At 45.2% G+C, this 12,423-nt stretch overlaps 1 protein-coding gene across 10 annotated transcripts in view; it reads left to right on the top strand.

Annotated features, from left to right (window-relative positions):
• Positions 1 to 12,423, top strand: part of MYT1L (myelin transcription factor 1 like) — a 526,890-nt gene that overhangs the window by 408,786 nt on the left and 105,681 nt on the right. For all 10 annotated transcript variants that reach the window (XM_025354739.1, XM_025354742.1, XM_025354744.1 and 7 more), the window contains one exon: positions 5,724 to 5,938. In XM_025354739.1, the coding sequence (XP_025210524.1) occupies positions 5,724 to 5,938 (215 nt within the window). The remainder of the gene's footprint in view (positions 1 to 5,723; positions 5,939 to 12,423) is intronic.

Here is a 12,423-nt window from a genome sequence, read left to right as displayed (position 1 = left end):
GTTTCTGATTTTGTTTCTGGACCTGGTATTTCATGAGTCTGAGTGCTAGATGAAAGGGAAGCTTTGAAAATTAATGAGATGCCCAAGGTAATTTTCTCATAATTTGGAGGAGAGGGCCTCGCACCAACCTGCAGGCGGGTGCTGATGTTTCTGACAATGCTAGGGGTATGAGCACCCCGCGCATGCGTGTGGAAGCTCTCGCATGCAAAGCCGGCAGAGCTCCCTCCTGTTACGCCCAACACCCTGAGATGTAGGTGGGGATAGGTATTGTCACCTCCGTTTGGCAAGTGAGAAAACCCAGAGTGCAGAGATGTTAAAAGACCCGAATGTTACCGTGGGTCAATCAGTGTTACAGTGTTACAGATCGTCCGCCTGAAACCACTGTTTTATTTAAGTTTTGGGAGGACAAGCTCCCCATGCACACAGCCCTTCTATACATCCTTCATTCTTACGTGTTGCTTCACATTCTCATCCACGTGAAAACTATGACAATTGCCACATATCCTGCCTTTTCACACAACATCACTGCAGAAACACGCATCCTTGTCTCCATGTAATCATCCTAATTATCGTCTTCACAGGTACGTATATTCTACTGTTCAGACGTACCCCCCAGTGCCAAAACTAGGTTCTAACTTTGAGGCATTCAGGCTGTTTCCCGCTTTTACTATTAAAGAGAGAGCAATAATAAAAATTTCTTTCATATATACAGCACTTTGCCTCCGTTACTCCTTTGGCTACTCAGAAGGCTGAGAGGTGGGAGGATTGCTTTGAGCCCGGGAGGTTAAGGCTGCAGTGAGCTGTGATTTCACCACTGTACTCTAGTCTAGATGACAGAGCAAGACCCTGTCTCAAAAAAATAAAAAAGTAAATTATTTCTTTAGGATAAATATCTTGGAACAAATCACTGGGCAAACAGTATGAATATACTTTTTGTTTTTGAGTATTATTTCATAACATCCCAAGAAGCTTCTAACATAGTCATTAAACTCCCTTCCTCCTTAAATGGAAAAGTTAAAATCTTTATAGAAAATTATAAATATTTAAGCAAAAATAAGAAAACAAAACCATCTACGACTATCAAGAGTTAACACCTCAATAAACTGTGGTGCAGAGTTCTCTGCATTTGGGGGTCCCGGCCCGAAGTGCCCCCAGAGCACCCATCTCAGGGAGCCGCCCCTTCGGGGAAATGCACCCATCCTCCCTATGGCAAGACCAAACGCTGAACAAGCCATAGGCCACCCTCCGTCTCCCCACCAGCCCACAGCTAATCACTGGCAGCGTGAAAACCGCCCCCACCCACCCAGTAAAACAGACCAGCCCGCGGGGCTGTGCCATCCAAGAAGGGATCCGTCATTAGTCAAAGGAGAATTTGAAAGCTGGTGGGAGACATTTCTTGCTGAGGGCTTTCAATAATTTTCTTCAGCCTACTTTGGCCAGACCTCCAAGAATCTGGAAGAACTCTAGTACCTGGCCGTTCTTGGAGTCACCAGGTGACTGCACTGCCCACCTACGGGCTGCTCTGCTCCCAGGGGCCAGCACGGAGTGAGGATTTCAGGGAGAAGCTCACAGCAGCTGGAGACCGACGAGGCATGCATGTAATTGTGAATACCACCTTGTCCAAACAGCCTCCACTCTGATGTTTTGCCTCCTCACCTTTGGACGCTGAGTTTCTTTTCCTGAAATGCTTTCTTACCACCCCCCAACCCCCGCTCCGCGGATCTTAACCTTAAAAATCAACCCATTCTGTAAAACTGACTTCAAACATCCCTTTCTCCATTCAAACGTAACTGAATTCCATAGCCTGGAGTGTGCTCTCTTCTCCGGAATTCTCAAAGCATTTGAACCCTTGAAATATGATCACATCACCCATGGTCTTTTGTGTTTTTTTAATTAAAAAAAAAAATTTTAGAGACAGGGTCTCACTCTGTTGCCCAGGCGGGAATACAGTGGCACAATTATGGCTCACTGCAGCCTTGATGTCCTGGGCTCAAGTGATCCTCCCTATTCAACCTCCTGAGTAGCTGGGATAATAGGCACACACCACCATGCCTGGCTAATTTTTTTTTAATTTTATTTTTACTTTTTTGTTTTTTGGAGTGATAGGGTCTCCCTATATTGCTCTGGTGAGTCTCAAACCCCTGGGCTTAAGTGATCCTCCTGGCTCCGCCTCTCAAAGTGTTGGGATTACAGGCATGAGCCACCATGCCCAGCCTGCCCCAGCATCTTTTAAAGCAAGGCCTAAAGATTTATTCATTTATGCACCGTCATATTATCTGGGAAAATGTCTCAAGAACAATAGACAATCAATTATTACATGATTTTATTGATTTGACAAGAAGTAAATCGGCTAAATCAATGAAATCACAATAAATGTATTGGTGATTTGGTAAATAAATTGGATATTTAACCAATATCCAATTTTTATATATATATAATTGGATATATATCCAATACTGTTATAAAAGTATAGATATGGCCATCAAACAGTCTAAATTCTGACTTTCTTTTCTTAAAAAATCCAGTAATCAAAACTTTGTAACTGCACCAAAACCAATATAAATTTATGAAATAATGAGTAAAGAGAGATTATCTACATGGATGCCTATTAAGTCAGAATTTATAACAGCAACAAAATCAAAAAGTTGGAAAATAGTTAAATAATACAATATTCATTGATTTCAATATCACTCTGCTATTAAGAACTGTTTTTAAAGCCTGAGAAACAAAAAGGAAAATTAAATATCATGTAAAATGGAAACGTAAAATATGTAAAAGCGTAAGATTCTAACGATTTAAGTAAATATAAAATGCATGAAGTCAATCATAAAAAATACACGAAAACCTTAAAAGTTTTTGTCTCTTGAAGATCTACAGGCAATTTTTAAAAAAATAGCTTTTGTGTCTTCTAAATATTTTTTTCAGTGAATCATAAAAAACCAAAACATAATCATGAAAATAATCATTAAAAAGCAAGACAATAGTTTTAAACCTGTTATCTGTAAGGCAAGTATAGCTGATCTTGGTGTGCCTGTGTGTGTCACCTTTAGAAAGAGAGTGAGGACTCGAGAGAAAATATATTTATTCAGACACACAGGAATACTTGTGGAAAATGAGTTAGGAAAGGAACAGATCAAAACCCCTCAGGTTTCCATCCCCAGGGAGAACAAGCAGAATATACCGTCTGCACGTCTGTTGCCAAAGAGTTTCCTTCCTAAACAGCACACATTTGTACCTGCTGATATCATGCTTTCATACATCTGCTAAAATCTCACATTCACGCTAGAGGTACAGGCAATATTTGCAGATCTTACTGATACTAGTAATCAAGAAATAGGATCTTACTCAAACATTACTGTCTTCCTCCAGGCGTGGTGGCTCACGCCTCTAATCCCAGCACTTCAAGAGGCCGAGGCGGGTGGATCACCTGAGGTCAGGAATTGGAGACCAGCCTGGCCAACATGGTGAAACCCTGTCTCCACTAAAAATAGAAACATTGGCTAGGCATGGTGGCAGGAGCCTGTAATCCCAACTACTTGGGAGTCTGAGGCAGGAGAATCACTTGAACCCGGGAGGTGGAGGTTGCATTGAACCGAGACCGTGCCATTGCACTCCAACCTGGCAACAGAGTGAAACTACGTCTAAAAAAAATGACTGTCCTTCCTAAGCTGACTGTGAACCTCACACTAATACATGAATTCACCACCTTTTGTTTCTTCCTGCTTGGTTGGGTCTTTAGTTGGAATACATTTTACATAGTTTAGAATGCCAAAAATTCAACAGGAAACTCTCTGCCTTTAAAATTCACTGTTTTGTTAGCTTTATAGTGTGTAAAATGATGCTGATGTGAAAAGGTCTCTATTTTTTTGAAAATGGATCACTTGATGCCAAGGGTTCAAGACCAGCCTGACCAACTTGGCAAAACCCTGTGTCTACTAAAAATACAAAAATTAGCCAGGCGTGGTGGCTCATGATGTAATCCCAGCTGCCTGGGAGGCTGAGGCAGGATAATCACTTGAGAAAAACACAAAGATGGCAGATGAGACTGTAGGATGTTATGATTAAGAATGCATCTATGGCTGGGCGCAGTGGCTCATGCCTGTAATCCCAGGACTTTGGGAGGCCTACGTGGGTGAATAACTTGAGGTCAGGAGTTTGAGACCAGTAACACGGTAAAACCCCATCTCCACTGAAAATACAAAAATATTAGCTGGGCATGGTGGTGGTGCACGCATGTAGTCCCAGCTACTCGGGAGGCTGAGGCAGGAGAATCGCTTGAACCCAGGAGGCAGAGGTTGCAGTGAGCTGAGATCACGCCACTGCATTCCAGCCCAGGCCACAAGACCGAGACTATCTCAATAAAAAAAAAAGGACATGTCTATATCTGAGCAGTTCTTCAGTGTCCATTCCATGAAGCCTTGAGCCCAGTGAGACTGAGGAGCTGTCAGTAGGGAGGACAGAACACAGGACCCTTAGTGCACTGTGGGACCCTGCATGGTTGTGTCAGAAAAAGGACATTAGTAGAAAAACTGGTCAGATCCAAATACAGCCTCTAGTTTAGGAAAGAACTCCATGCTAATGTTAATCGCCTGGTTTTGCTCTTGTCTTATGGTTATGAAGATGGTCACGTTGGCGGAAGTTGGTGGCAGAGTGTAAAGAAAACCTCTGTATAACTTTTCTGCAAGTCTAAAATTGTTTTAAGTATAAAGTCTAAAAACTTCACTTATGAGCTAGACAGATGAAGAGGTGGACCTACACACACACACACACACATACACGCGACACAATGTCTATGAGTGAGCAATGACCTGGTGTCCTTCCTTTTTTATTTATTCATTTATTTATTTATTTATTTTGAGACGGAGTCTCGCTCTGTCGCCCAGGCTGTAGTGCAGTGACTCGATCTCGGCTCACTGCAAGCTCCGCCTCCTGGGTTCCTGCCATTCTCCTGCCTCAGCCTCCCCAGTAGCTGGGACTACAGGCACCTGCCACCATGCCTGGCTAATTTTTTGTAGTTTTGGTAGAGACGGGGTTTCACTGTGTTAGCCAGGATGGTCTTGATCTCTTGACCTCATGATCCGTGCACCTCGTCCTCCCAAAGTGCTGGGATTACAGGCGTGAGCCACTGCACCCAGCCTGTCCTTCCTTTTAAACATTTTATTCCAAAGACAATAAGAAATGACTACTAGGTAAAAATATTGAATGCATAGTCTAGTACTTGACAAGGTGCATTACCACCTAGCCTACCTCATTGTCCAGTTAGGTACACTTTGATCTGATTCTGTCTCAGTCTGTCCCTAAGAGTATTTCTTTACTTCCTCTTACTTTTTAAGCGGAATTTCTTATTGAGGCAACGTCTTTGTGTATAATTCAGCAACTCTTTGTAACCACTGCAAAGAAAATTCAGGACTGAGATTGTCCCCATCCTCATATTTCATGTCATCACCATGCCACCAGATCTCTTACAGGAAAGAAGGAAAAGGGAACATATTTAAAGATTTTATTTCTTATCCTTTTTTATTGCCCAGTTGACTTTTAGGCAGTTTATCTGGTGCTATATAATTAAAACACACTTTGTCTTTTCTTCAGAAAATAAAAAAGTTTTAGTTTTAGTGAAAGGTAATCCATTTTAAAAAGTAGGATATTCTAGTTTTACTGTGAAGTTCGTCATGTGCAAAGCCACAGGAAAGCAAGCTGTTGTTTGTTGTCTTGTTCACTTCCAGGCCAATGTGCTTTGTGAAGCAGCTGGAGATTCCTCAGTATGGCTACAGAAACAATGTCCCCACAACAACGCCGCGTTCCAACCTGGCCAAGGAGCTCGAGAAATATTCCAAGACCTCGTTTGAATACAACAGTTACGACAGCCATACTTATGGCAAGCGAGCCATAGCTCCCAAGGTGCAAACCAGGGATATATCCCCCAAAGGATATGATGATGGTAGGAGGTGCACACTCTTCTACATGAGAGACACGTTGCCATTGATGATGTTGTTGTTGTGTATATCAATGTCCTACAAGTTAGTTGAGCGGTGGTGGTCACTCGATGGGTACCAAAAGAACAGGATGTTCGTAGCACAGCCCAGGAGCTGAAAGCCCCCCAGGTCCACACAGCTGTAGGAGAGCAAACCTTCAGGGGAAGGAAGGTGATGGTTTCCCCGCAATCATTCTGAGGCAGCGCACTCGGCTGCTCGTGGAATGTGGAGAGGGAGAAGTGATGGACTGGCTCGTTGTCTTTTGTGGTACTGGGAAGACAGTACCCTTATCTTAATACGCTTCCTTTAAATAAATGCTTGAGACAGACAGTGCAGGGGGAGCCAGCAGGCAGCCCTCGGCTCCTGGGAGCTTTGAGGAGCTCTGCACCCATCTCCTTGGTGTTCTCAGCCTCACATGCACATGAGAACCATCCGGGGAGATTTTTTTTTTAATTCTTATGCCCAACCTGCCCTCATGACCAATGAAATCAGAATCTCTGGAGGGCTCCCTGCACGGCACGATGACATTTTTGAGAAGCTCACCAGTGATTCCCGTGCAGCCAGAGCTAGTGGCCTCCTTGTCACCCAGCCTCTTCGCAGCAAGACCAGGACCTGGGTCCCCCTGTAACTGGGGACGATGGAGCAAAACAAGGTCCAGCCTGGGGTGCTGCCGGCGGAGCCAGAGCTTTGTTCTTTGCTGGCTTGTGGCTGCCGTGGCACCAACAAAATAGAGCTCATGCAACAAACACAGGGCCACGGGCTTCACGGGAAAAGGGTGGTTTATTTTGACTAATGCTCATTTGAACCACTACCAAGAGTGTGAACTAGTTACCATTTCACTACAAAGCTAGTTCGTAAGTAGTTTTTCATTAGAGGGGAAGACTGTATTTATTTAATTTTTTTTATTTATCTAACTGTGTGTCTGCTTTAAATTCTAGGCTGTATAGACGTAATTGCCAAGTTTTACCAATTGGGACTTGGGGTGTAAATGTTCTGATGATTTAGAAATCTTGTCATGATACTCTCTAGCACAGGGGAAGGAAAGAGTTTTTTAAAAAAAGTCATCAAGCTTTTCTTTGAAAAAGATATTTAGGGCAGGGTGCAGTGGTTCACGCCTGTAATCCCAGCACTTTGGGAGGCTGAGCCAGGTGGATCACTTGGTGTCAAGAGTTCAAGACCAGCCTGGCCAACATGGCAAAACCTCGTTTCTACTAAAAATACAAAAATTAGCCGGGCATGGTGGCTCATGCCTGTAACCCCAGCTGCTCAGTAGGTTGAGGCACAAGAATCGCTTCAACCTGGGAGGCAGAGGTTGAAGTAAGCTGAGATAGTGTGCTGCTGCTCTCCAGCCTGGGGGACAGAGCAAGATGCTGGATCAAAAACAAAGAAAAAGATACTTAGTTAAAATCACAGTACACACACACAGTATTTAAACTGAATGCTTGGGGAGTTCAGAAACCATTTTTATCATTCTACAGGAATGACCGCACATCTTTCTAAGCTATGGTATTTCTTGCCTTAATAACAATTTATTTGTATAATGAATGAAATGTATTTCTTGGAGCTATCATATATTGGTCAGAAACACGGACATAAATGGATAGAAGGAGTGACTGTAGGGTATAACAGAAATAGTTCTGTTGGTTTGTTGTTGGGTTTGTGATAATTTCAGGTTTCTTATCGTCTCATTTGTTCATCTACAAGTGAAGAATCAAAAGAAATTAAGTTCTCATAATTGAAGGCTGTTTATATGATTTCCAATTCATTGACATTTTACCGGGATTTGATCCATTCTTTCATTAGAGGTTCATTTTTACGCACCTGTTTTTTGCTGTTCTTGTTCCACGTGGGCTGATTTCTTTCTTGAGCTTCATTGTTAAGGTTAGACTCCAGCCTGAGAAGGAAAGGGGGCTTCTAGGTGAAGCTGTGAGCAGCAGAGCAGTCTCAGGGTCACGCTGCCTTGAGGGGACCCGAAGTCAAATCCACTGAGCATATTCTCGGTGCCGTTCTTAGGAGCCGGATGCTACTGGACAAATTAGCCCAGCACGGCATGGGTTTCCTCAGGAGCAGAGAGGAAGCAGGAGTGGCCTCTGCTGACCTCGCCAGGCTGTAGTGAAGATCAGCCGAGACGGGACGGGTGCGAGGATGCGCTCGGTGGCACCATCACATGTTAGTTACTGGCATTGATCATCACATGCCCGGCAGAGGCCCTGCTGTGGACACTAAGGCTGAGCCATGCTTTGCAGCCGACCCCCTGGAAACAAGCGTCTATTGAGCAGACAGGCTGAAAGCTCAGTGTTAGGGCTTTGGGAAAACAGAGCAGAGGAAACGCAGCCTCTTACCACAATGTAGTGAGAAACTGAGCCGACCCTCCGCTTATTTGTGTAGATTTTAGAGGCACAAGTGTTATGCAGATGTATCGTGTGGATGTGAAGTCTGGGCTTTTAGTGACACTCTGTTTCCATTTCACTAGACTCATCTGACAGATTTTAAAAGCATCCTGGAAAGTGCCCACTAGGACAAGACTGGCTGGTAGGGTTGTTGATGGGGTGTGATCCGAGGGGGTCCGGCCCCACTCCTGGGCACCAGGTGGCAGATTCTGACTGCAGAGTGACTGCTGCCTGCAGGTACCCTCCAATGAATCTTGGCCAATACTTGCTTCAGGTGCACAAAGAATTGACTGGTTGCTTCTAAAAAGAGACAAAGAAATGGTTCTGTTGTAAGGGAGAAAAGTACAGCTCTTAGCAACCAAAGGTCAGGGCCATGCAGATACAGAATGAAATAGAACATAGGACCTTCTCTGCAGCCTTGGAGAATCATCCCTTAAATCATACCAGCTGTGATCAGACCACTCACAAAATCTTCACTTCACCAGCTGCATCCTTCCAGACGTGTGCTTGCTGTCCACCTGACCATCTGTGTCTATGTGTCTGTGTGTCCGTGTGTCTGCCTACCCATCTGTCAGTCCATCATTCCTTCCCTCAGGATACACAAGACAGTGAAACACACACTGGTGCCCAGTGAAGTGAGGAGTCCCTCTGCCTGCAGGATTAGCATGTGCTTTACCAAAGTGGCTAACTTTAGATGAGATCATAGAGTTTGAGCAGAAATCATACAAAGGTAGAGAAACACACAGGATGGTGAGCACAGCCAGTGGTCTGGAGGCCAGGACGGAGACCCATGAGAAGGAAGAACAGGGAAAGCCGCGGGGGCTGCTGAGGAAGGGGCTTCACGTTGTCTGTAGCAAATAGAAATCCATGCAGGGTGATGGAGGGGCTGCGGGGAGGAGGATGGAGCATCCACTGGGGCATCTGGGCCCTGCCCTCTCCCAGGAGCTCCAAGCCACAGCCCCACCCCCCCTGTTTTGTATGGTGAGCTAAGAATGGCTTTGACATTTTTAAAGAATTGGAGAAAAACACAAATGACAAATAATATTTTCTGATACATAAAAGCTATGTGAAATTCCGTTGCCATGCCATGGATAGAGTGTCATTGGCACCTGGCTGCCCTCAGGGCTTGGTGGGCAGGCTGCGCTTGCTCCTATAGTACAGGGCAGAGCCAAGTGGCCACAAAAACGATCGCAGAGTTCCCTAAGCCTAAACACTGGCTACGAAATCCTCTCCAGAAAAAGTTGCCACCCCCTGGCCTCATATGTCTCCACTTTGCTCTGTCTCCAGGCAACACACCCCACCCTTGGGGGCCTAGTCCTGTCAGGCTCCCAGCCCCCGAGTGGGCTTTGCCCGTGTTCTCCTTTTGATTATTCCCAGCTTCCAGATTCGCCAGCACTCAGACCTTCCCATCACCTTGGCACTGCTGCTTCTTCTTTGCCCCCTGCCCTCCTGGCTGCACAGACGACTCTCCTGACTACCTGGGCACCTGTAGGCTCCTCTCGTCTCTCCTGCACGACCCCTCTGGAGTGCACCTCCCTGGCCCTTGGTCTCCAGTCCCATCACGCCCACCTGCAGGGCTCCCTTCTTCCTTCCACCTGGCTGACTTCCCCATGGCCTCTCTACCTGAGCAGAGGCCACTCTCTCCTCCTGTGGGCAGTGCGCGGCCCTTCCTACCACTCTCCATCTGCCTGCGTCCATGGAGCTCGATGCCACACTCTGCCCCGCAGCATGGCTGCGTCTCACCTCGCGGGCACCGCCTGCCGGGACGGCCTGTCTTTCCATGGGCCCCAAGCTCCTGCTGGGCCACAGCTGGGTCTGCAGATTCGCTCCACCCTCTAGGGCCTGGGCAGGCCAGGCAGGCAGTAGCCGTGCCAAGGACACTGAGGAAAAGAAAGCCTGATACCGAGACCCCGACGCCCCTTGGCCATCAGCTCAACTCCAGCAAGTAGATTGTGTGCCTTTGAGATGTCATCCCACGGGCTGGAAAGCTCTGTTCTTTCCCATGTAAGATTAGATGTCCGTATTTCAACTTACTTGAAACTCTAGGTGGAAGTGTGTAAAGACTATGAGACTCAGTGCCACAGACGAGGGCCTGAATCAAGTTAGGTCTAAAGATTACTGGGTCCCAGCTAGTGGAGACATCTTCATGATGGACATCTTGTGATTGCATTTGTCTAGTTTTCATGGAAATTCATACTGTGGATACATGTTTATCCATTCTCTGCAAGAAAAGGTGAATCCATAAGGCAATAGACATTCCTAGGAGAATGAGGCATGTACGTTTAGTAAGAATTTCATGAGCAGAGTAGGCAAATGAAAAGGTCCTACCTGGAAGGTTTTATATTTTGTTGTTTTGGTTTATTATTATTATTATGTCAACAGCTGTATTTAATCACACAAATCCTGTGTGCTTTACCTTTTTTCCTGCAGTAGAGGAGACGGAATATTGAAGAGGTGTTTTTAGGATGGTTTAAGATCCAGCGGCTGCTCCTGTTTCAAGGCAGCTCTGGCATCTAGAGTTAAAGCTACTGCATTGCTCGTAACACACAGTGATGTTCTTGGCGCCTGGAAGAACATTAACACATTCTTGTCTGCTGATGAATTGAAAAGCAATTTGATCAAAAATAGCCTTGGGCCAGGCGTGGTGGCTCATGCCTGTAATCCCAGCACTTTGGGAGTCTAAGGCGGATGGATCACAAGGTCCGGAGTTCAAGATCAGCCTAGCTAACATTGTGAAACCCTGTCTCTACTAAAAATACAAAAATTAGCCAGGCGTGGTGGTGGGCACCTGCAATCCCAGCTTCTTGGGAGGCTGAGGCAAGAGAATCACTTGAGCCCAAGAGGCGGAGATTGCAGTGAGTCGAGATCATGCCACTGCACTCCAGCCTAGGTGACAGAGTGAGACTCTGTCTCAAAAAAAAAAAAAAAAGCTTTGTTTGCTGAAAGAAAGTGTATTCTGTCGTTGTGAAACTGCTCTCATCAGACCAAGCATCCTCCGTGCTGGAAGAGGGGGAACAGAGCACCCCCAATCTGACGCCCCTGCTCTGCAGCGCCCCCTGCTGTCAGGGCACTGAGCAGAGCAATGCTGATTGTGGTCCAAAAGATACCGGCATGAAGGGCTATGCTGACATTTTACAAATAGGGATAATTATTAGGACCAAAGACCTTCCTTTCCTGAGCAATTTCAACTGTAGGCACTCATTTTTATTTTTGTTTCAATTAAAACTTTCAAATGATTTTTTAATATTCAATACAGGATGCATGTGAAAGTAGATGCTGTCTTCGCTGCCCATTTGAGTGTAGTGAGTCGACAGGCGCATCAAAAGACTAAATCAGTCACCGACTAAAATTTGGTACTGTCCACTTGGCATCATCTAGCTGTAGCATCTTATGAAATAAATATCTGGAAAAGTCAACGCATTGTCACATCTACATTTTATAACTTCAGGATAATTTAAGGTGACTCAAGTAAGATGAGAGGAAGAAATGCAGAGAGTCATTTTAGTTAAAAATTCTTTGAAGTAAAATGTTGTCACATAGAGGTAGCGTCTGTCTTTCTTGTTTCAACTTTTATTTTAGACACAGCGGGTACCTGTGCATGTTCGTTACACGGCATACTGCACCCAGGTGGTGAACACAGTACCCAAGAGGTAGTTCTCCAACCCACGCCCCTCTCTAGTGTCCACAGTGTCGATTGTTCCCATGTTTATGTCCCTGTGTGCTCAATGTTTAGCTCCCACTCACAAGTGAGAACCTGTGGTACAAAGTTTTCTGTCCCTGCATTAATTCATTCAGGTTTGTGGCCTCCAGCACCATCCATGTTACTGCAAATGACATGATTTTATTCTTTTTATGGCTGCATAGTATTACACAGTGTCTGTGTACCACATTTTCTTTATCTAATCCACCACTGATGGGCGCCTAGTTGACTCTGTGTCTCTGCTACTGTGAAGAGCGTGGTGATGAGCGTACGAGTGCGTGTGTCTTTCTGGTACAACGATCTATTTTCATCTGGGTAAATACTCAGTAACGGGACTGTTGGGTCTAATGGTAGCTCTATT

Source organism: Theropithecus gelada, chromosome 13, assembly GCF_003255815.1.
Source record: "Theropithecus gelada isolate Dixy chromosome 13, Tgel_1.0, whole genome shotgun sequence".
Classification (NCBI taxonomy): Eukaryota; Metazoa; Chordata; class Mammalia; order Primates; family Cercopithecidae; genus Theropithecus; species Theropithecus gelada.
The sequence above is the reverse complement of the archived record's forward strand: the minus strand, read 5'-3'. Positions and strand labels throughout refer to the sequence as shown.